Source organism: Aulonocara sp. 'chitande type north' Nkhata Bay, linkage group LG18, assembly GCF_057382095.1.
Source record: "Aulonocara sp. 'chitande type north' Nkhata Bay isolate Kocher_YH1m ecotype deep benthic linkage group LG18, A_spYH_male_GT1.1, whole genome shotgun sequence".
NCBI classification, from domain to species: domain Eukaryota; kingdom Metazoa; phylum Chordata; class Actinopteri; order Cichliformes; family Cichlidae; genus Aulonocara; species Aulonocara sp. 'chitande type north' Nkhata Bay.
The window spans coordinates 6571853-6596765 of NC_141361.1; the positions used below are offsets into that span (position 1 = coordinate 6571853).

The following is a 24913-nucleotide window of genomic DNA, read 5'->3' on the forward strand; positions in this document are numbered from 1 at the left end:
CTATGCGATTACACCACAAAGCTGAAGTGCACTTGAGCGATGCTACAGGACAATGATCCGAAACACATCGACAAGTCTACAAAATAAAAGCTTTGGAGTGTCCTAATCAAAGTCTGGACTTAAATGAGACTGCGATGCTTTCGCATGACCTTTAACATCCTGTCCATGTTTGAAAAAGGAAAAAAAAGGTTGTGGAATTGCGTAATCAAAGTCTGGATTTAAATCAGATTGAGATGCTTGGGTGTGGTTCTTTTTTTGCATGCAGAATAAAGTGAACCAGAGTCAAATTCCTTTTTTGTGCACAAACTTGACCAAATAAAGATGATTTTGATTCTGACTCAAGAGATTCTGCAATAAGGAGTCAGCCAAAATTGCTCCATGACAATGCAAAAGACTCATCGTTAGTAACAATAAATTCTTGATTGGTGTTGATGTCTGGTACGGGAGGCCCAACCAGTTATTAGGTTTCAGGGATAATTATGTTTTGATGTTGAAAAACAGAAAGTGTGAGAGTGAGTGCAAAGGTTTGAATACACAAGTCAGTTTGTAAGTTCACGAGCTCTCAACAACACTGATTATTTCTTTTATTTAAGCTTCATTTGTTTTAGTACAATGTAAAAGCCAACAACAAAAACAACAAATGGCAGAGATGAGATTATTTTGACTTCTTAAACGTAACAAGCAGATTTTCTGTTTGTTGTTAGTTTTTCAAAAGTAATGATAAAAGTTCACCCCCACTTTAAAGACTGCAGGTGCAAATAGTTTGACGGTTAATGGAAAATATTTCTGAAGGAAATGTTCATGTTTTTAGGAAGGCTGTAATAGTTCAAAAGAATGCTGCACCACATCCTTCCAGTATATCTACAGCATAACGTCACAGAAAAAGATAAACACCTCAAGCTGGTCTGTCTGCAGTGTAGACCTGGCACCCAATCAAAAACCTCTGACTCACACATACAAAAACAAGTAAACACCAGGTACTGAGGTGTTATGTAACTGACTTGATAAAACCACCTGAGGAAATATTCTGTGGACACAAATACTGTCCTCAGTTTAAAGAGCAAATTCTAAAAGATTATATTTAAAAGAAAACTTAAAACTGTTCTGGCATGAAATTCAAAATGAGTATATGTTCATATAAATAATTCATTTCTTAAAAAAAAAAAGATATATATATATATATATATATATATATATATATATATATATATATATATATATATATATATATATATACATATATATATATATATATATAAGGTCTTGTATTGTCTCTGTCCCAGCCGATGAATTGGAAAACAAAAAACAAAAAAACAGTAACTAAATAAAAACAAATGCTACTTGAATACATACAAATATTCAACAGACCTTTAGAACAACTTGTAGATAAACGTTATCTAGTACAGTGCAGAACTGCTACAACACTGATTGTGATCATTTACAGATACAAAATAATAATAATATACAGATGTGAGCCAACTCATGTACAACTTTAAAAACATGTCTGTTTCAGTTTAGTAAACTTAGCAGTGTTTCCAAAGCAGTGAAACCAGAGTCCAGCATAGAGCGGCTGAGTGAATGTGGTCTGGACTCTGTGGAGGAGAGTCATGGTTTCAGAGACGCTGTAGAAGGACAAAATACCTGCTCTGTGATCCAGGTACACTCCTACTCTGGAGGAACGAGGACCTGAGACAGGAGTTTGGATGTTGTTGTACCAAAATGTATAAATGTTGTTGTCACAATCTAATGACCAAGATTTGTCATTACGTCCAAATCTACATTCATTCCCACTCCCTGTTCTGCTGATATTCTTGTAAGCGACTGCTACATAAGCTCCGTTTCCTCTCCACTCCACCTCCCAGTAACAACGTCCAGTCAGACTCTCTCTACTCAGGACCTGCCACATTATAGTGAATCTGTCTGGATGATCAGAATAAGACTGTTGTTGTTTCATTAATGTTACTTTTCTGTTCCCCTCTGATAATAACAGCTGTTTGTTTGCTGTGTTTGGATCCAGTGTGATTTCACATGAATATTTTAAGAATTCAGCTCTGGTCTTTGGCTCTGGTGGATCTGACAGTAAAACATCCACTTCAGTGACTGTCAGTGAGATGTTTGTCCGTTCCTCTCTCAGAATGTCCTGTAGTTTATCTCTGACCTCTGACACAGCTGCTGTCACATCCTCAAAGTAGCTCAGAGGACGGATATTGATGCTGGATGAGGCTGTAGACTCACTGAGTGCTGACAGTGAGGGGTAGTTGTGTAGAAACTGGATGTGATCCTCTGTGTGTGAGAGCTGCTTCAGCTCAGCATCTTTCCTCTTCAGCTCAGTGATCTCCTGCTCCAGCTTCTCCTGAAGCTCTTTGACTCGACTCACTTCAGTTTCCTGCTGGGATCTGATCTGCTGCTTCACATCAGAGCTTCTTTTCTGGATGAGATGGATCAGCTCAGTGAAGATCTTCTCACTGTGCTCCACTGTTTGATCAGCAGACTGATTGATGGCCTCCACCTCCTGTTGAAGCAGCTTCACATCTTTCTCTCTGTCCTGGATTCTCTGCTGGATGTTTTGTCGACTCACCTCCAGCTCTCTCTGCCTCTCAGTCCTTTCGGCTGCAGCTGAGACTGTGTCGTGGCCTTTATGTTCATCCACAGAGCAGAGATAACAGATACTCTGCTGATCAGTACGGCAGAACATCTTCATCACCTCATCATGACGAGAGCAGATGTTCTCCTGGAGCTTCTTGGAGGGCTCCACCAGCTTGTGTTTCTTTAATTGAACCACATCATAATGAGGCTGAAGGTGTTTCTCACAGTAAGATGCCAGACAGAATAAACAGGACTTGAATGCTTTCATTTTTCTTCCAGTGCAGACATCACAGGCCACATCTTCAGGTCCAGCATAGCAGTGATCAGCAGGAGCAGCTTGAAGCCTAATCCTCTCCAGCTCTTCCACCAACTCAGCTAACATGGTGTTTTTCAACAAGAAAGGCCTCGGTGTGAAAGTCTGTCTGCACTGAGGGCAGCTGTGAGCTTGCTTTGTATCTTCTGCATCCCAGTGGGCTTTGATACATCTCATGCAGTAGTTGTGTCCACAGGGAATAGTTGTGGGGTCCTTCAGTAGATCCAGACAGATCGAACAGCAGAATTTTATGTGGTCGTTCTGAAATTCTAGCTCCGCCATTTCAGCTCTCAGTTTCATGCACAGCCAACATGTGTCTCTGTCTGCAATAATAGAAAAGTTTGTCTGAGCTTGCAGACAGACAAGCTGTTTACACCCACTCACAAATTTAAAGAAGCGTGAACGTGAAGGAATGAGGAAATATGTACCGCAAGTGGAAGAGGGAAGTATTATCAGGGTTGGGTTTTTTAAAAATATTTTTAGATACAGTTGTTCAAGATGCTCGACATGTTTTCATTTACAACAAACAGAAGTTTAACATAATTACGTGCTTTAATGACGTACATGTTATGATGCATTAATTATGTTATATTTCCACGTTAATAATGTGCTTTAGTAAAGGGCACACCTATCGTAAGTCAGCAATGTTAACAAAATACTTGCTGTGCCGCCAATATTTGGGACACAAAACATTATTTTTTATATCACAAACAAACAGATAAGTAAAGACCAAGAACACAACAGAAATCTACCATCCAAGTTTGCATCTGGCCCTTCTTGTTTGCTGGGGTCATCGACGCATTGAGTGTCACTCGAAGCAATTCAATTCAATTCAATTCAATTCAATTTAATTTATATAGCACCAAATCACAACAACAGTCACCTCAAGGCGCTTTATATTGTACAGTAGATACAGAGAAAAGCGCAACAATCATATGACCCCTATGAGCAGCACTTTGGTGACAGTGGGAAGAAAAAACTCCCTTTTAACAGGAAGAAACCTCCGGCAGAACCAGGCTCAGGGAGGGGCGGGGCCATCTGCTGCGACCGGTTGAGGTGAGAGAAGGAAGACAGGATAAAGACATGCTGTGGAAGAGAGCCAGAGGTTAATAACAGATATGATTCAATGCAGAGAGGTCTGTTAACACATAGTGAGTGAGAAAGGTGACTGGAAAGGAAAAACTCAATGCATCATGGGAATCCCCGGTAGCCTACGTCTATTGCAGCATAACTAAGGGAGGATTCAGGGTCACCTGGTCCAGCCCTAACTATATGCTTTAGCAAAAAGGAAAGTTTGAAGCCTAATCTTGAAAGTAGAGATAGTGTCTGTCTCCTGAATCCAAACTGGAAGCTGGTTCCACAGAAGAAGAAGGCCTGAAAACTGAAGGCTCTCCCTCCCATTCTACTTTTAAATACTCTAGGAACAACAAGTAGGCCTGCAGAGCGAGAGCGAAGTGCTCTAATAGGGTGATATGGTACTACAAGGTCATTAAGATAAGATGGGGCCTGATTATTTAAGACCTTGTATGTGAGGAGCAGGATTTTGAATTCAATTCTGGATTTAACAGGAAGCCAATGAAGGGAAGCCAAAACAGGAGAAATATGCTCTCTCTTTCTAGTCCCTGTCAGGACTCTTGCTGCAGCATTTTGGATTAACTGAAGGCTTTTCAGTGAGTTTTTAGGACATCCTGATAATAATGAATTGCAGTCGTCCAGCCTGGAAGTAATAAATGCATGAACTAGTTTTTCAGCGTCACTCTGAGACAGGATATTTCTAACTTTAGAGATGTTGCACAAATGGAAGAAAGCAGTCTTATATATTTGTTTAATATGTATGCTGCAGTGTCTTTAATCTAACCGCTGTGTATATTGCCACCAGATTATTTTTTTTAAATCATGGAAAGGGTTGCATCTAATTTGTTTCTCACCTCTCCTCCCGGCTACACCTGGCCTCCAGCTGGCAAAGGCCCAGGAACTGCAAAACCAGTCTGAGTCTTTATGACATCTTTTTATGGTAAGGTTGGTGAAAGGGAATGTGCCAAATGTAGTATCTGTTGGTTTTAAACATTTGCAGAATCGGAGTATTGTCTTAATATATTTGTCTTAATGTTCCTGCTGTTAACTTATTATCATTATATTCGAATGACAGATTGACTGGCTATTTGGTGAAGGGCTGCAACTCCTCGAGGATCAGTGTGTGCCAGTTTATGATGGAGAGTGGACCGTAGTGGCTTATTGTCAGGGGCCCCCGTTAAAGGTTTTTTTCCCCCAGTGCCGAGTGGTTTCTCTGTAGTTAGGATTACCTTTAAATTACAGATGTTATTCTTCTTGGTTTCTTTGTTAAAATCTGTTCTGGCATTTATTAGTGACTTTTGTTGTTAAAATTTGTGTACCTCTTGATAAAATGTATGCAGCATATTAGGTTCAAAATTCAACAAGCTTGCTAGACTCATATTTACATGTTTGTCAGACTGGGTTTGTGAGGAATCAGAGCATAATTCGTAAACTGTGTGATTTAAAATGAAAAAAGGAGGGAATCCAAATCAACTCAGAAGCAAATTAAGTAACAAAAGCAAACCTTTTATGAGTCCAACACAAAACAGGAAATCCAACTTATGCAAAAACAGACATCTTGACAACAAGAAGCTCTATATACTAGAGTTGGATTAGATAACAGGACAGACGTGGGAATACTGCACTGAAAAACGAACGAGGGGCAGGCAAGCTCAAAGAACGAAAAACAAAGCTTGAAAGTAAACACAAAATTTAAGATGTGAGAAAACAATCCAGGTAAATATGCGCCTTGGACTATGAAGCAAGTTAAACAAATATCTATAGTAGCTTTCTATCATCTGAATTTACTTAATCTCAAATCAGCAATCAATATTAAAGGTTACACAAAGCTGGTTGTCAACTCAGTTCTCCCAATCTAGCAACTGGCCTGGTCACATGTAAGCAGTGTTGGGACTAACGCGTTACAGTAACTACGTTATTATTGTGGTAACGAGCACGGTAACTAGTTATTATGCCAAAATCAGGAACGCGTTAGTCGTTACTGGGATTTAGATAGTTACTTCCACACGTACCACATGTTACTTCGTGTGGTGGCTATCGCGGAGCTTCCACAGATTCAAGACAAGGCAAGGCAAGTTTATTTGTATAGCACAATTCAACAACAAGGTGATTCAAAGTGCTTTACAGAGACATTAGAAACAAAAACAAATAAAAAGTATGATTTAAAATTGATTAAAACAAGCAAACAAACAAACTAATTAACAAACAAACAAAACTGTATATAAAATCAAAATAGATAAAATCAGAACAGTAGATAAAATCAGTAGTTAAATTCAGTAACATTAGCAAGTGGTGGAGGCCAGCGGGTGGATGAAGGAAAAGGGACACAGAAGGAAAAGAGACCCGAGGCGGCCGCCGGTCCAAGTGTGAACTGAACTTCAGGTAAGAAGTTATGACCTGCAGTCTCTCTGGGTCAGATATAAACAAAGTTTAGGTGGAGTTTTCGTTATGCTGACTTTTTCCGTACTGCGTGCTAGCTAGCATGACGGAGTTTCTATACAGCTGGGTGGTGCTATGAAGTTAATGATGTTGCACTTTATTTTGTTCATAAGTTATTAGAGTTGCCAACCGTCCCGTCTGGTGTTCAGAGAAAATATTACGCGTTTCTTATTGAGGTGAAAAGGAACAGTTTGTCCCGTAATTCAGCTACAATGAAAAAGACACAATGCTGGAGTTATTCTGTGTCTTTGCTGCACAGCTGCCTCTTCTTCTCTCATTCTCCCCCCTCCCTCTCCCGTTTCTACTTCAGTCATGAAAACTGATCAATGATCTGCTGATCGGCTCTCTTGTTTATTTATCGCCCACTTTGCGCCAGAAAGAGGAAACCAGCGGATGTCGCGCTAGACAACAGCAGCACGTTTAAGCTTGATCAGCTGTTGTTAGAATTTATTTAATATTAATTTCTAGTATCAGCTGATGTTTGCTGGAGCCACAGCTGCAAAAAAGCTGCTGGTCATGATATGGTTTGGTTATCTGGTGAGAGGGAAACATGAAGATGAAACCAGGAGATGTCCTTACTGAATCATCAGAGCTGAACAGGTGATGGAGGAACAGGTTTATCTTTTAGGTGACATGAATGAGTTGAAGTTATGAACTGTTTCTGAGAGATAAATAACCCCAGGATCCTTTTTTAGGTAGCTGACAGCTGATAGCTGTGCAGGGGCGGATCTAGCAAAGTGTTGCCAGGGGGGCATGTAGGGCATTAAAAGGGAGAGGGGGGCGCAAAGAAATACTTTTCTTTCTTATTCTCATTTAAAATATCTAGCTTTTAAAAAATAATTATCTGAATCTTACAACAAACGATTGATAGATTGATGCATATATATGATCAAAACAGTGTACATCACTGTCACAACTAGGGCTGAACGATATATCGCATTTGCGATAATATCGCGACATGATCAAGTGCAATTTTCTAACCGCAAAGGCTGCGATTATACTCTGGACATGTCCAAATTCATGGGCTGCATCCTCCTGAGGCCGCATTTGTAGACCGATTACGTCACAGCGACGCGCCGAAGGCTGTCCAAATTACTACCATATCCCAGAATTCATAGCGCGGCCCAGCCAAACTCCAGTTTCCAGCAATGGCGGCCGCTACTAAGTTTTAAAATTACTCATACTAATCTTTCTGGGTCACAAAATAAACTTTTAACATATTTTCAGGCGAGAAAGTAGTTGTGTAAACATCAAATATCTGCTCGGTTTATCAAGATATCGCATATTTGCAAAAGTGCTTCGACGTTTTCAGAGGCGTCTGCTACCCACCAGCTCGATCGCTAGCCGGGAGCTCGAGGGTTACTGATGCGGCCGAGAACGGCACAACTCCCGGCACATCATTTTCAGATCACCGCGGAGTTTCGCTGCTCGGGTTAAACGTAATATATAAGTCACTTAGACAACCTAAAAATGTTATTGTTGGGCTTTTTTCAGTGTTTTGTTTGTTCGTGAGTAAATCGGTTTGGCTGAGATTAAAGTTATTAGATTAGATAAAATAAAACTTTATTAATCCTCCTTGTTTTTCACACAGCTGACTAAACGTCAAACAGAAAACTTATTAAACAGAAGTATGAGACAGTCGAGAATTTACACCAGTGTCTGGTTATATTTTAGATAGCAAGAAGCAGACGGCCGAGTTTATTAAACTCCACCGAGACAGCGGTGACGCTAATCAGAACTAGACCGTCCAATTTCATGCCTTTAAATTTTAAAGGCGTGTTTGTGTGTGTGTTTATACAATTGCTATTATGTTTGCACTTTATGTGTAATGTTACTGACTGCAGAGATCAGTAAGATGTGTGTATTTTTTATTTATTAGTTTTATTTATTTAATATTATTTTTTAATTGAATGACTGTCTAGTAGTTCACAGATGTCGAAAAACTGAGTGTGGTAAAGCCACTGATTTTGTTTATGTATATTTCTGCAATCTGCACATTGTACTGACTTTCATTTTAATGTTTACACCAGGGTTCCTTGTCAGCACTTTATGCTCAGATGTTTGTAAGCTAAAAATAAACTATTGTGTATGTTCAAATATACTGTTGTGATTGAAGAAGTTAAATAAAAATGTCAGTCATCAATTCATGCATCACCTCATGTCATCATAACAGAGGTCTGTCTTCCAGGAAAGAACAGTTTAAAATTAATGTAATATAGTATTGGCCATACTATATGATGTATTGCTTGTCTTTGTTTAATAATACAGAAGACAAAGACCTTAAAAAATAATCGCATATCGCATCGCAATCGCAATATTGGGGCAAAAAATCGCAATTAGATTATTTTCCATAATCGTTCAGCCCTAGTCACAACAGTGTTTATTTTCATTCAAAGGCTTTATGATTTTTCCTATAATGGTGGGCCAGTCTCTAGTCAAAATGCCCGGGCCGATTTTTTGTCCCAGTCCAGCCCTGTATGCAGCTCATCTGCAGTCTGGTGTTGCCTACATCTTCCTATTCAGAAGGCAGAATTTCCGAGTTCTGAGTACAATCGAAAGCACCACGACTGCAGTTTTTGTGTTGGATGTAAAAGGCACGCATGACGCTGTGACGTAGGCTAGAATCATGGCAGCAGTCAATGACGGTCCAGGCGTGGGATTTCTCTCGTGGAAATATGCACATTATCTTTTCCTTTCTATTGGTAGGTGGCACAGTGCACTTGTGGCAAGTAAGCAAGCTAGAAGACTGGCAAAGTTATGGAAGCAACACATTAACAAGAGAATTCTGTGTAAAACCAAAGTTACTTTCCCTAGTAACTAGTTACTTTGAAATTATCGAGTAACTTGAAGTAACTGAGTTACTTTTGAGAGAAGTAACTAGTAATGTAACTAAGTTACTATTTTAAAGTAACTTACCCAACACTGCATGTAAGTGGTGGTGTCGGCAGCATCCGACCAGTCACAACTATGGATGGAAGTATACTGGCTGCAGGAGGGCTGAAGGTTTAATATTAAAAGCACTATATGAATACTTTAAGCGAGGTCAGTATTAATCTACTCAAAAATGCAGATCGTGTAATTTAATAAACTTGCCAATATCACAACTCTATCATCAGGACAAAGATAAACTGATGGACTATAATTGAGTATTATATTAATGTTTGACAGATGGTTTTAGTTTTTATTCCTTCAGCTCAGATTTGAGAGCAACTAAATAATTAATATTAAAAACAGCATTCAAATGTAGGCTTAATCGTGCAAATATGTATGTATATATATATAAAATTAAAAAATATATAAAATAAAAATATATCTGTGTTAAAATAACACAGTAGACTGTTGCAGTTTATTATTATGGCATTAATTTGGATTAAAGTTTATTCTGTACTGGTCCATTGCTGCCCCCTAGTGACTAATGGAAAACAGAGCAGCCGTTTGTGAAACTGATGTTGCAGAGCACGTGTCTGTTTTCTGTCTTATCTTTTGTTGCGGAGCACACTCAGCCAGAATGTAAATAACAATTTTAAGGGGGAGCTAAAGACTTCTTGTCATCTTTTACCAGGTGGCAATGGTGTCTACAATTACTTGAACCTCATTTACTGGTCGCCACGTTTACTGATGTCCTGGATTTTTCAGAAACATCAGTGGAGCGGGAAGCTAGGTCTAAAGAGACTGACAACCATCTTACCTGGAGGACTATGATGTGTGGTATCCAACCAGCTAACAAGAACCATCTCACTTTGAGAGTAGAGAGTGTGCTGGGATGATCCCATCTGTCCAGTAAAAAGTGTTTTTCAAGTTCTTTCAAGTTTATTCAAATTACCAGAATTACAGTTATCAGGGTGCTTCTTAGATGACATTGACAAAACTATTCTTTGAGGTTAAAGCCAACAAGGGGAAAACAACTTCATGAAAACATGCTGAGACTTATAGAGGTGGTAATTAAACTGCAGCAAAGACCTGCTGCCCATTCCAGCAGATTCCCTTCATACGTCTTGTCTCAGAATTAGATGTTATATTTGAAAGGAAAGGTTGAAAAATCTCTGTCATCTTTTCCTCTTCACGCCCAGCAGGACAGAATACAGGAGCAACATTTAATTTGGACTAAACGAGTAAACTGAATGTCAGGCGACTTGCATTAAAGTTGCAGCAACTGACTCCTACCCACTGCTGCGTTCTCTCCCAGCTCATGCGAGCCCACACTGACCCGTCAGACTGGTTTGAATTTGATATCCAAGTTGCTGACGGTAAAGCAGAGATGGCAGGGATAAAGATGAGAACAGCTTGTCACAGATAAAACAGATAAAGCCTAAATATTCTTCCATTCTGCTCAGTACTGATCCTGTTACTACAGCTGCAGTTGCTCCACAATTAATGACACCCTGTCTCATTGGGCCTCTAGCGTAAAATCGACCATCTTATTGGTACTGTCATTCAATAAAAGACAGTAATAATGAATAATAACTGACCATAACCATTTAAAAAGTTGTCTTGTAGAGGTGCTTTACAGCTGCTCTCACAGGGATTCAGGTTGTTTTCTTTGGAACAAGAATTGCTGGAATCCAACACAATGACATGGCTTTATGTAAGCGGACATAGTGTACATAACTCTGCAAAACTAGGTCGCTCTTCCTGACTGAAAGACAACAACAGAAATGAGCTGAAATGAGCAACTTTCTGTGGAATGTCAGTCGTCGTCTTCTTTCGGCCACTCCCTTCTGGGGTTGCAGATCATTTTTCTCCATCTCTCCCAGTTATCTTCCTCTGTCACACCAACCCGCTGGATGTTTTCCTTCACTGCATCCATTAATCTTATCTTTGGTCTTTTACTCCTTTATTTCCTCCATCTCTAACCTCGTCTATCCTGGTCTTCAGCTTTGCCACCTCTAAGTCTCACTACCACTGTGTAAACCCTCCCTTTCACTCTTGCTATTGTCCTCCTGTTACAAATCACTCCTGTGCACTGTCTGTCTTTACATGGTTGACCTCTAGCCAGTACATATTTCAAATCCTGGACTGAAAGTCGATGCCAAGATGCTTCCTGGCACAAAGTGACAACATTCAGAGCTACTGTTAGATTGTGAGGCACATTTTAAAGGAGGAGAGAAACAATTTAGCAGAAAATTCAAGGAAATGTGATCTACTCTGTAGGAGCAGCTGGCTAAACAACAGATAAGTTTGAGCAACATCATTTTGAAGGCATGTGTGAGATAAGATCAGTAAACTCAGCACTGGACGTCTGTCGTGGCACAAACTGTTACAACAGAAGTACTGAGGACTGTGCTGCAAAGACAGAGTACTGGAGTCAAAGACATTAGGTTTTGTGTTATTTATCACTCATTTTATTCAGTGACAATATTTCCCAGAGAACTGATTGGTCAGTGTGCGGTGATTTATATGTGTTGATCTCTAATCTGGAACCTAACCAGTGTTACACCACAAAGGAAGTTAACACAGGCTGGCTTAAATTGCCTTAGCTGGCTCAACAGAACATGAAAACCACATATTGCCTTAGCACACGTCTAACATGAATCCACAGGTTTAGATTTTTCATTACCCACTAATGTTGTTTACAGTTCCCAAGATATTAAATAAAGTTTTACTCTTTGGGACACACCATACACTGATCTGACAGCTGGGTAACCTTTGAACACAACGTTTTTATATTTAGAGCACTCAACCCACATCCAGCAGACTCATCTGGTGTATAATAAAATGCTCTATAAACCTCTACACTTACTACATTTTCATGTCCTTTTGAACTGAGCTCCTGCTGAGAGTCTGCAGCAGCATAACCTGTGCATCGTGTTTGTGTTTAAGTCCGAATCCGAACACTCTTTTAAATCCCAAATTGTTAATAAAGCTCTGCAAACAGGACCACAGGAACTATAATACAGACCGAGGCATATTTATGCAAACGTGGAATGCATGATAGCAAAAACAACTGTTTCTAAAATATTTTTTAATACAGTTCAACTATATAATTTCAAATATTCTTCCTTAAAGTGAGATAACACATTGTTTCAGGTGTGTTTAACAGACACAGTTGCAGTTAAAAGTGATTTACAGAAGTCAATGAACAGCTTGCAGCATTATCCATGGTTTACGACACACTTATACACACGTATGTGTTTAAAACATGATGCATTGAGTATTTCTTCTTCAGTCACCTTCTTAACTCACTACCTCTCTGCATTGAATAATATCTGATATTAATCTCTGGCTGTCTTCCACAGCATGTCTTTATCCTGTCTTCCTTTTCTCACCCCCAAGTAGTCGCAGCAGATGGCCCCGTCCCTCCCTGAGCCTGGTTCTGCCGGAGGTTTCTTCCTGTTAAAAGGGAGTTTTTCCTTCCCACTGTCACCAAAGTGCTGCTCATAGGGGGTCATATGATTGTTTGGTTTGTGTCTGTATGTATTATTGTATTATTGTCTACCTTACAATATAAAGCGCCTTGAGGTGACTGTCGTTGCGATTTCGCGATGTGTATAAACAAAATTGAATAGAAAATTAAATTGAAAACATGAACAAAGTGAGTTGCTATAGAAATGTGTGATTATTATGATTTTGTTAAAGAAATGTGTACAAGTATGTGTAAAAATAAACAATAAGTGAAATGAAAATGAATGAATTAATAAAAGAGTCAGCTTGAATTATTTCTCTGTAATGAAGCTGTTTTAGTGAAAGAAAAGGTCTATCTGACTGATGAATGTCCTGGGTTGTTCTGCTCTGAATGAACTTTGACCTTTGTGGTGTTTTAGGAGCAAAACCACTTCAGTTTTCTCCTCAAACTAGTTTCACATATTCTGTATCAAATCTGAGTGAGATCCTGGAATGAAGGGTTTGTTCATACCTCAAAACTTTTCATTTAAAAAAGCATCCATTTGTCCACACATTAAAATAAATTATGTCATCATTCATTACTTACATAGAAGAAACAACTTGTTTGTTAATTTACAAAACAAGAAAATATTTTGTCTCCCAAATGATAGATGCAAATGTAATTATATATTTAGGATATGATAAACAGAGTATATGTGTTAAAGGCAGGTCTGGTGATTACTTTTAGACCTGTGAAGTGGAAGAGAGACAACAACATAGATATACATAAAAACAAATGTTAAACAATCATTTAGAGCACAGAGAAGTTTTCAATTTCATTTTATGAAGTCCAAATTGTCAAATGTTTCACTGACTTTCCATCTCTGTGTTGTAATAAAAGACAAAGTGTAGATTTAAACACACCTCATTATGGATGACTTCAGTCTATCTGATTTCGCAAAAGTTTCCTGCATCACCTTCAAGCCAAAGTCCGACATAGACTGGCTGACTGAATGTGGTCTTGACCCTGAGGAGGTGACTCATATTTTCAGAGATGGTGTAGAAAGACAAAACACCTGCACTGTGATCCAGGTACACTCCTAATCTGGAACACCGAGGACCTGAGACAGGAGTTTGGCTGTTGTTGTACCAAAGTGTATAAGTATCTTTGGAAAAATTCAATGCCCAAGATTTGTCATTTCGTCCAAATCCACATTTTTTCCAGCTCTGCTCTCTGTTGATATTCTTGTATGCGACTGCTACATAAACTCCTCCCCCTCTCCTCTCCACCTCCCAGTAACAACGTCCAGTCAGACTCTCTCTACTCAGGACCTGCCAACATTTAGTGAATCTGTCTGGATGATCAGAATAAAACTGATCTTGTTTCATTAACGTTACTCTTTTGTTCCCCTTTGATAACAACAGATATGTGTGCGCTGTGTTTGGATCCAGTGTGATCTCATGTGAATATTTTAAGAACTCAGCTCTGGTCTTTGGTTCTGGCTCCACTTCAGTGACTGTCAGTGAGATTTTTGTCCAGTCCTCTCTCAGAATGTCCTGTAGTTTATCTCTGACCTTTGAAACAGCTGCTGTCACATCCTCAAAGAACTTCAGAGGACGGATATTGATGCTGGATGAGTCTGTAGACTCACTGAGTGCTGACAGTGAGGAATAGTTGTGTAGAAACTGGTTGTGATCCTCTGTGTGTGAGAGCTGCTTCAGCTCAGCATCTTTCCTCTTCAGCTCAGTGATCTCCTGCTCCAGCTTCTCCTGAAGCTCTTTGACTCGACTCACTTCAGTTTCCTGCTGGGATCTGATCTGCTGCTTCACATCAGAGCTTCTTTTCTGGATGAGATGGATCAGCTCAGTGAAGATCTTCTCACTGTGCTCCACTGTTTGATCAGCAGACTGATTGATGGCCTCCACATCATGTTGAAGCAGCTTCACATCTTTCTCTCTGTCCTGGATTCTCTGCTGGATGTTTTGTCGACTCACCTCCAGCTCTCTCTGCCTCTCAGTCCTTTCTGCTGCAGCTGAGACTGTGTCGTGGCCTTTATGTTCATCCACAGAGCAGAGATAACAGATACTCTGCTGATCAGTACGGCAGAACATCTTCATCACCTCATCATGACGAGAGCAGATGTTCTCCTGGAGCTTCTTGGAGGGCTCCACCAGCTTGTGTTTCTTTAATGGAGCCACATCATAATGAGGCTGAAGGTGTTTCTCACAGTAAGAAACCAAACACACTAGACAGGATTTCACGGCTTTTAGCTTCATGCCAGAGCACAGATCACAGGCCACATCTTCAGGTCCAGCATAGCAGTGATCAGCAGGAGCAGCTTGGAGTCCAGTCTTTTTCAGCTCCTCCACTAAATCTGCTAACATGGTGTTTTTCACCAGGACAGGCCTCGCTGTGAACGTCTGTCTGCACTGAGGGCAGCTGTAGATTTTCTTCTTTTCCTCTTCATCCCAAAAGCCATTAATACAGTTCATGCAGTAGTTGTGTCCACAGGGAATAGTCACCGGATCCTTCAGTAGATCCAAACAGATCGAACAAGAGAAGTTTTCTCGGTCCAGCTGAACTCCTTTCTGCGCCATTTCACCCAACAGTGTCAGCGACTGTCTGAGTTTCTTTTCCTTATAACCAAAACTACGCTGAGCTGTTATGTAAGCAACATAACCTTCTGCAGTAAATGGGTTCTGCCAGCTCTTACGCAAGACCACCTGTTGATCAAACTGCAGAATTGAAGGGAAAAAGCAAACATGTGGACCACAAAGAAATAAAGTGTTAGAGAGTGAGAAGAATAGGAGGGATTATCAGGTTTTTAAAAATTTTAACTTTAAGACTTTGGTCACCTTAATTTTTAGATGGTAAATTAAAAATAAAGTTGCATACAAGCGATTACTAAAACTCTTAGTTTTGTCACTTATAGACCAATGTGACCTTTAGTCCAGGAAAGCTGTAAGCTTTACTTTACTTACTTAGTACTTAGTTCCTCCTACGCCGAGCGGCGCATCGGGCAGCTAGTGATCTCCATCGATGTCGGTCAGCAGCGACTGCTTCAGCTTCGTCCCAGGCAATGTCGACAGTTCTCAGGTCGTCCATAAATGTTCGACGCCATGTGGTCTTTGGTCGGCCTTGCTTTCGCTTGCCAGTTCGTGGACGCCATGTCATGGCAATCTTAGCTTTACTTTACTATGTATAAAAAAACAAACAAAAAACCCCCAAAATCTTTCTCAGCTGTCTTTGCATGTAAGGTGGCGTATGCCCTGGATAGGTGTCCAGGCTATAGAACATTTAGACATTTCAACTAAATATTCCAATCACAGGCCAAATGAGGGTATTGTGAAAATGGGGTAGGGTTACTTTGACTAAGGTAAGGCCCCAGTTCCACAGGCATAGAGACCAGGCTTAAAATGTATTGGTTACATAGTAAGGTACAATGCAGTCAGGCACAGCTTTGGCAGCGTTTCCAGTTTGTGTACTTTGAATGGCATCAGTCATGTTTGAACCTATAGCAACGCAACAAGAGATCCTTTCTTTCAGTAAACACAGTGTACTAGGCTTTTGTTGTCAAAGGGAGGATGGATGTTATGCAAACTTAAGCTGCATTAAATGAGCTCCTATATAAACAGTAGCTTGATTGATAACATACAAATACAAATATAGTTGTCACCTGACTCTGCAGCTGAACCTGTTGGAGACCGATCCAGAGCTGAGTGAATCTGGCTGTATGATAATCATGTGATTTGATTTCAACAATATGAAGAGGCTGCGGGACATAAATGAAGGTTAAACAAGTTAACTTGTGTTATCCACAATCAAACAAGACCGTCCTGATAAGTTTCAACCTTTGAACAGTTTGTATCTTTGAACTGTGATTGACTGGCCACCAGAAATTCAGAGAAAACGACATACAGAGACCGTGTTGAAAATGTTGATGTCAGGAACAAACCGAAATTACAGGGCCAGTAAATGTAGCTTGTGAAAATAGTTGAAAAATTAAAGGGAAACGTCATCCCACGACTCCAATCACACAGAAAATGTCTAAAGCAAGTCCTGTTTTTCAATTCTACAATGTTAGTGTCACAGTCTGCGAGGCAGGAGGAGCAGACACAGGCAAGGAGACGGGACTGAACTGGAACAAAGACCGAGTTTTTATTTGGCTGGTAACAAGAGATACACATGAAACTGTGAAGACTATGAAAAACAAAGAAGCTATGACAACAATGTCTTTAAACTATGACATTTAACTATGACATGCGCTATGATCTTAAACTATGACTAGACGTGGAAACACAGATGTTCTGACAAAGACAGAATAAAACACAGACTAAATACACACCAGGACTGATCAGGGGAAGTGGAAACACACAAGGAAACAGCTGACACAAATGCACATAATGACACACAGTGGAGTTGTAAAGCTAAGCACACTGACCAAGGGAAACACAGGACCTTTACAAAATAAAATAGAAAACATAGACAAGACAATACCAGCTTAACAGATTTGGCAACTAGACAGGAACCCAAACACAGACAGTGATAAATAATGGCCGAGCTCATCCTCAACTAAAACCGAAATAAGAATCACACAAATTATAATCACAAATCGAACATAAGACAAATACAAACTACACTCAGATAGCCGAGTCAGAGACCCAGCCTGTGACAGTTAGATGGTACAGCTCCAGACCAAATAACTGAGTAACGAACGATACACTCGTACAGGACGCCATGATTTATTAGCAGGATGAAGGCAGGGTTGTGCATCACTTTCAGGCTGTTAACCTGCAGGAAGACAAAACTTCACTGAAACTTCAGCAGCTTCAGCATCATTAGTAAAGACAGATTTAAATATGTGTAATATCACACTGTGTCATAAACTGTAATACTTTTTTTTTTTTTTTTTTTTTCTTTTTTTAAACAAGTTAGCATGTATTTGTTTTGTTATCAAAAGTGTTTTTATTCAAGATACATTTTAGAAAAAAAAATGACGATGGAAGGATCTGTAATTCTTGTACATAACTGTGAAATCCCTTCAAGTCATTCTCACTCTCAGCCTGATGAACCAAAAATACATTTGTTTTTCTACCTTCTTTGTTATTTTGATCATTAAGTGGTGCTTAATGCTGGGAACCACTGTAAATTATGCCTTTGCATTTTTATTATGTCCTTGGTAAAGATTTAAAATTAAATGTAAAAATGTTGCTTTGTATGTAAGAATTTGCATGTAAGGCTGTAAACATAAATACAGAATTGGAAAGACTTCAGGTTTTATTCTCACACTGAAACATCTCTGGCTTGTTTTGTTAAAAAGAAATGAGTTTGACAATGTTGTGGGTCTTCTCCTGTATGTGGTACGGGTCATATCACTGTCAACTATTTTCACTGACTGAGTATTTTTAAAACAATTTTTACTTTCCTCTTTTGGACACAACTTTCTTTTTTTTTTTTTTTTTTTTTTTTTTTTTTCTAAATGACATCAGAAACAGCAGTATGCGACATTACGTGATGGCAGAGCTTCAGTTCATCCTTTGTCATTTTTTTTTTTTTTTTTTTTTTTTAAATAAATAGGACAGGGGGAATGAATGAGAGAGAGAGGGGGAGAGAAAGAAAGAAAACCAAAGGGGAGAAGAGACGGTGAGAAGGGGGGGGAAGAGAGACAAAAAAAAACAAAAAACTCCTGGGTCACCTGTATGGAGAAAAAAAACAAACAAACAAACAAACAAAAACAAACAGAGGAGACAGCAAACAACAAAGAGCAACATAATAATAGAGAAAACAAAGCACCATCACAATAAACTAGCTAGTCATAGATATCAGTATTTACTAAGTAATAAACGATATTGTGCAGCACGCAAGATAGACAGCGCACAGTGTGCTTTGAGGCAGCAGCCAAGAAAGCTTTAGTCCGCGTCTGTGAATACCCATGCGTGCATACCTGTGTGGATCAGCATGCTTGCATTCCAAAGGTTTCTCCATGTAATGATCTGCTAGGGAGTGTGGGGGGGCCACAGCCCCGTCCTCCAGGGTGTGAAGCGGGTATGGAGGAGATCAAAACTCCAGACATCCAGAGGCCCCCAGAACACAAGAGACCATGGAAGACCAACAGAGGGGCAGCCGCGCCACTGTCCCAGTAAGAGCTGAGGAGAGTCCCAGATGAGGGCTCGCCCAGCAGCCGCGGAGCAGAAGTCAGGGGGAGTTGCAGTGACGCGCCCGTGAGCTCCGCCGGCCCCCAGCTGCGCCTGAGTGACCGAGCCCTAGGCCGAGAGGCCGGGGGCACCCCACCTCCAAAGGGGCCCGAGCGAGCCCCAGGCCCCAGGCCCCGACAAGCGGCCGCCAAGGAGTGAGCCGGTGTGTACCCGGACGCCCACCCCCAGACACAAAGAACCACCAACACACCGACACCTGAGGGAGTCCGCCACCGGCAGGGGAAGTGGTGGTGGGTGGAGATAGGCCTCCAAACCTTGGAGGGCCTGAGGTGTCCCCAGAGAGGTGGCGTCTGATACCCAACCTGACATATAGACACAGACATACAGGCACACACAGACACAAACATCCATTCCCACCCTCATGCTCTCATATGCACTCACTCCACACTCAACCAACGTGGAGACAGACATAAAGAGACGCTGTACACACAATCACACTCCCCAAGCGTACTCTACAAACCGGGTCTAGGTACCCTTGCCCCTGGAGGGGGGAATTGCACCCAGACCCAGGTGGTGTTACCCTTTTCCCTGCGGTGGGGAGAGGCAGACCACCCCGACTCCGCAGCAGCAGGGAGGCCCCACACTCCAGACCGCAGTCGGACGGCCAACTCCTCCTACTAGCCCTCCCGCTCCAGCAGGCCGCAGAGAATGGGGGTGGGAGAAGACTCCAAACCTCCCTCCACCCGCTCATTGTAGTGTTGATGCATATGTGTTCTAAGGTGCAATTAAAACCCAGGAGGGGTTTTAATTGCACCTTAATTGTAATACTGATGCTGCATTCAGGGACCATGGGACAGATGGATTAGAAAAGTTACCTGTTGAAAAAGATCATAGAACACTTTATTGCTGCTGAAAACAGAAGGAAATGATGTAAAAATCGTGTTTATTATAAAACCCTGACCTAGAGCGGCTGAGTGAATGTGGTCTGGACTCTGTGGAGGAGAGTCATGGTTTCAGAGACGCTGTAGAAGGACAAAATACCTGCTCTGTGATCCAGGTACACTCCTACTCTGGAGGAACGAGGACCTGAGACAGCTCTGGTCTTTGGCCCTGGTTGTGTGAGTAAAGCCTCCACTTCAGTGATTGCTAATGAAATAAACTTTTTTACTTGTGGTGCTTTTTTAAAAGACGCTTATAAAACAGTTGGAACAAATTGATTAAAATAGCAACCCTGTTTTGAGCCCCTTGCTGCTCCTGATGTGGATGATTAGGTTTTGCTGTTTGTTTTGTGAATTGAATAAATAATTTGGGGTTTCATCAAACACAAGAAAACAATAAATAAGAGAATACAGTCACTTCATGTACTACACATACGATGTGTTTATTTTTATTCTTATTTATTACCAGTTCTACTGTCTTAGTCTGTGATGCTTCTTCATGGTTCGAGCTCCAACAGAAGCTGAGTTTCAACCCTGTTTTGAGCCCCTTGATGCTCTTGCTGTGGAGGTTTTGCTGTTTCTTTTGTGATTTGTGTTTTTTGGAGGACTTGGGTATTGCCCTTAAGGTGGACTAGAGTAGCTGCCTTGGCAGAGGTTTGCACTCTCAGAGTGCTTCCTGTTGACACTGGTCTGCTCTGGTGGCATCCTGTCCACTCATATCTTATCTTCCCACTAAAGAGCCATTTCAAATAAATGAATCTTCTTATATGGTACAGTACAGTTCAGCTGTGGGTGTGGCAGCCTGCTATTGAATGTACAAGACTTATCCGTAGGTTACGGCATGACATTGAAAACAATATAAATACATATGTACGAGCTAAAGCTGTTGCTCTCAGTCCCTCTCAGACCGAGCGTTCTCTATTGTGGCCCCGAAGGTTCGGGATGATCTTCCTCTTCACATTAGGCCGTCTACATCAATGGTGGTAAATCTCATTAAAACTCATTTTTATTTGCTGGCCTTTGACTCAGTCGGTAACTGGAACTGTTATTTTATTGTTATTTATGTACAGTATTTGTTATTTTTATTGTACTTTTTATATTTCTGCTGTACAGCACTTTGGTCGGCCATGTGTTGTTTTTAAGGTGCTGTATGAATAAATTATGGTATGTATGGGGTTACTTGAGTTCATATATGTATTTAACAATACAGCTACAATACAGTAAAAAGCATAAACTTTAAATGGCCTTCTGTCAGGGTTCCTGGGTCGCTGACAGAGTGTTTTCTGTTTATGTTTGGTTCCTTTTTCACCTGTTCATATTTCCTGCTTGTCTGTGCCTCCTGTCCACATGCATTATGTTCTAGTTCTCTTCCTGTGTGTCATCAGTTCAATCACGTTCAGCTGTGTATTCCCTTGTTGTGTCATTGTTGATGTTGCCGTTACGGTCGTGCGTGTTTTCAGTTTGGTGTTCGTTCATGTTCTGTTCATCCATTCTCAATAATAAACAGCCTTCAGTTCATCACTCATCCACGAGTCCTGCGTTTGGGTCCTCTTTTCCTTCCCTCCACACCATGAAGCCTGACACCTTCAGTACTGAACCCTGATTTAACCCTTATGACCTCACCGGGCATTTTTATTCATTTACTTGAACTTTTTTGTTGTTTCCTTGTCTGTGTTACAGCTTGTTGGATGAATTATTTCCAGGAAATCTACTTTTAAGTCAAATTTTTGAAATGTAGTGCTTTTTACCCTTACATGTCATCCATACAGTTGATGCATTTTGCATGCTTTTGATTCTTTGTCATAAAATCCTCATACAACAATATGTGTTTTTTTTTTTTTTTTTTAGCTTTTTTTTCATAAATGACCTAATCAGCTTGACCCCTTTTCCAAAATGATCTAACATTGAATTATTTTCAGGATTTCAATCATTTTAATGCCAGTTTAAATATTTAAATTATTAAGAATTTATTCAAACCAACACAAAAAAACTAAATATTTTTCATGCAATAAATAGTTCACGGATGTCACATGATTACATTATTATTTTTTGTGTCATGCAAAGTACATCCATGGACAAAAATGTGCATGAACAAAATCTGTTCATTTTCTCATATGAATATAATCTCATATAAATCGTATTCCCTGATTATGAAACGGTTTCAGTTCACTCTTCAGTTCCTAGAATCAAGACAAAGGACTGTGACATTCTTTTAATTATTAAAACCTTCAATTTGTTTGTCAGCTTAGACAACAAAATCATAAGTATTTGGTGTGCTAAACATAAATATAATTCTCTATCCTTTCTTTATATACTGATACAAAAAACTGTGTGAACATTTCTTTAAAGGGGGTCTGCCCACGTCTCTGTTCTTGAAAGTGGAATAGAAACAACAAGATAAAAATACATCAATACAAATATTCATTTACACATTTGGAGCACAGAGATGTTTCCATTTTCATGTAAAAAATAATTTTACAAATTAAAAACATTATGAGGGATGATAGCCTCCATGGCTAAACAGACAAAGGAATAATCTCCAGAGAATAAACTGCAAAACATCAGGAGAACAACTGGAAATTTTGAGGTACCACCCACAATGTTGACTGACAGCTGATCTCTGTGCAGAACAGAAATGGCGCAACAATGATGGAGAAAACATTAAATGCAGATTTATATGAATATGAAATTCTATTATAATTTACAGAATTTAGCGCTTATTACACCAGAGTAAAGCCAGAGTCCAGCATAGAGCGGCTGAGTGAATGTGGTCTGGACTCTGTGGAGGAGAGTCATGGTTTCAGAGACGCTGTAGAAGGACAAAATACCTGCTCTGTGATCCAGGTACACTCCTACTCTGGAGGAACAAGGACCTGAGACAGGAGTTTGGATGTTGTTGTGCCAAAATGTATAACTGTTTTTGTAATAATTGAATGCCCAAGAATTTTCATTACGTCCCAATTTGCACTCATTACCCCACCCTGCTCTACCGATATCCTTGTAAGCGACTGCGACATGAATTCCTCTCCCTCTCCACTCCACCTCCCAGTAACAACGTCCAGTCAGACTCTCTCTACTCAGGACCTGACACCAATAAGTGAATTTGTCTGGATGATGGTAATAACACTGTTGTTCATTCATTACTGTTACTTTTCTGTTCCCCTCTGACAATAACAGACATTTGTGTGCTGTGTTTGGATCCAGTGTGATTTCACATGAATATTTTAAGAACTCAGCTCTGGTCTTTGGTTCTGGCTCCACTTCAGTGACTGTCAGTGAGATGTTTGTCCATTCCTCTCTCAGAATGTCCTGTAGTTTATCTCTGACCTCTGACACAGCTGCTGTCACATCCTCAAAGTAGCTCAGAGGACGGATATTGATGCTGGATGAGTCTGTAGACTCACTGAGTGCTGACAGTGAGGGGTAGTTGTGTAGAAACTGGATGTGATCCTCTGTGTGTGAGAGCTGCTTCAGCTCAGCATCTTTCCTCTTCAGCTCAGTGATCTCCTGCTCCAGCTTCTCCTGAAGCTCTTTGACTCGACTCACTTCAGTTTCCTGCTGGGATCTGATCTGCTGCTTCACATCAGAGCTTCTTTTCTGGATGAGATGGATCAGCTCAGTGAAGATCTTCTCACTGTGCTCCACTGTTTGATCAGCAGACTGATTGATGGCCTCCACCTCCTGTTGAAGCAGCTTCACATCTTTCTCTCTGTCCTGGATTCTCTGCTGGATGTTTTGTCGACTCACCTCCAGCTCTCTCTGCCTCTCAGTCCTTTCTGCTGCAGCTGAGACTGTGTCGTGGCCTTTATGTTCATCCACAGAGCAGAGATAACAGATACTCTGCTGATCAGTACGGCAGAACATCTTCATCACCTCATCATGACGAGAGCAGATCTTCTCCTGGAGCTTCTTGGAGGGCTCCACCAGCTTGTGTTTCATTAATGCAGCCACATCATAATGAGGCTGAAGGTGTTTCTCACAGTAAGATGCCAGACAGAATAAACAGGACTTGAAGGCTTTCATTTGTCTCCCAGTGCAGACATCACAGGCCACATCTTCAGGTCCAACATAGCAGTGATCAGCAGGAGCAGCTTGGAGTCCAGTCTTCTTCAGCTCCTCCACTAAATCTGCTAACATGGTGTTTTTCACCAGTGCAGGTCTCGGTGTGAAGGGGTGTCTGCACTGAGGGCACCTACAGTTTTCCTTCTGATCCTCTTCATCCCAGTGGGTTTTAATACAGTTCATGCAGTAGTTGTGTCCACAGGGAATAGTCACCGGATTCTTCAGTAAATCCAGACAGATTGAACAGCAGAACCTTTCTTGCTGTGCCATTTCACCTTGCAGTGTCTAATTGTCAGAAACAAGGAAAGTAGTTGCTCACCACAGACATGCTGGTTACACCCATCGAGGAACTAGAAAACATGTGAACAAGGAAATTTATGCACCACCGAAGTGGGCGGAGTCAACAGTGGTTTTTCCAGGAACAGGAGTTTCTGAAGAGGCAGGACATGTTTGGCAAGTACAGCCATACAAACCTGTCACAGTAGAGAGGACATAAATGCAAGACAGATCTGTTAAGAAACAAAACGCGAGCCTTCATTGGCTGAAGAAAGACAGAAGAATCCCCTAAAAGGACATTAGAATCACACAAAACAGGAGGGAGAGGAACGTGAAACAAACAGGTTAAAGAACGGACGCTGTGATAACCACAAAAAAGAAAACCACACAATGATGCAGACAGTTTTTTTTTTAAAGCTTAGAAAATCAAAATCATAAGTCAAAGAATAGAACATTTGGAGTTTAATCAAACACAAGAAAACAATAAATAAGAGAATACAGTCACTTCATGCACTACACCTACAGCATGTGTTTATTTTTATTCTTATTTATTCATATTTATTACCAGTTCTAATGTCTTAGTCTGTGATGCTCCTTCATGGTTCGAGCTCCAACAGAAGCTGAGTTTCAACCCTGTTTTGAGCCCCTTGCTGCTCTTGCTGTGGAGGTTTTGCTGTTTCTTTTGTGATTCGTTTTTTTTGGGGGGGATTTACTCATTTGTCTCGCCCATCCTGGTAAGTGAGCCAGT

The 24913-nt window shown here is 40.5% G+C and overlaps 3 protein-coding genes across 4 annotated transcripts; all 3 read right to left on the reverse strand.

Moving 5' to 3' along the window:
• Positions 1 to 1278: 1278 nt before the first annotated feature.
• Positions 1279 to 3199, reverse strand: LOC147307857 (tripartite motif-containing protein 16-like). 2 transcript variants are annotated; one of them, XM_086271237.1, is made up of 2 exons: positions 2378 to 3181; positions 1562 to 1670 (listed from the first exon to the last, which is right to left on the reverse strand). In XM_086271237.1, the coding sequence occupies exons 1-2, from the start codon at positions 3179 to 3181 to the stop codon at positions 1614 to 1616; spliced, it is 861 nt and encodes a 286-aa protein (XP_086127363.1). In that variant the 3' UTR covers positions 1562 to 1613. The 2 variants fall into 2 exon arrangements, with proteins under 2 accessions (XP_086127362.1, XP_086127363.1); XM_086271236.1 differs by having other exon boundaries at positions 1279 to 3199.
• Positions 3200 to 11747: 8548 nt separating this feature from the next.
• LOC147307858 (tripartite motif-containing protein 16-like) lies at positions 11748 to 15440 on the reverse strand. Its single transcript, XM_086272489.1, has 2 exons — positions 13658 to 15440; positions 11748 to 13483 (listed from the first exon to the last, which is right to left on the reverse strand). The coding sequence occupies exon 1, from the start codon at positions 15329 to 15331 to the stop codon at positions 13679 to 13681; it is 1653 nt and encodes a 550-aa protein (XP_086128615.1). The 5' UTR covers positions 15332 to 15440; the 3' UTR covers positions 11748 to 13483; positions 13658 to 13678.
• A 6355-nt stretch (positions 15441 to 21795) lies between these two features.
• On the reverse strand, positions 21796 to 24293 carry LOC147307859 (tripartite motif-containing protein 16-like). The gene has a single exon (XM_086271328.1). It carries the CDS (start codon positions 24157 to 24159, stop codon positions 22522 to 22524), a length of 1638 nt encoding a protein of 545 aa, XP_086127454.1. The 5' UTR covers positions 24160 to 24293; the 3' UTR covers positions 21796 to 22521.
• Between the last annotated feature and the right edge of the window lie 620 nt (positions 24294 to 24913).

Bases quoted from the DNA above. Each gene is read 5' to 3' on its own strand.
- LOC147307857 (XM_086271236.1), bottom strand. From the start codon at position 3,199: ATGAAACTGAGAGCTGAAATGGCGGAGCTAGAATTTCAGAACGACCAC.
- LOC147307859 (XM_086271328.1), bottom strand. From the start codon at position 24,159: ATGGCACAGCAAGAAAGGTTCTGCTGTTCAATCTGTCTGGATTTACTG.
- LOC147307858 (XM_086272489.1), bottom strand. From the start codon at position 15,331: ATGGCGCAGAAAGGAGTTCAGCTGGACCGAGAAAACTTCTCTTGTTCG.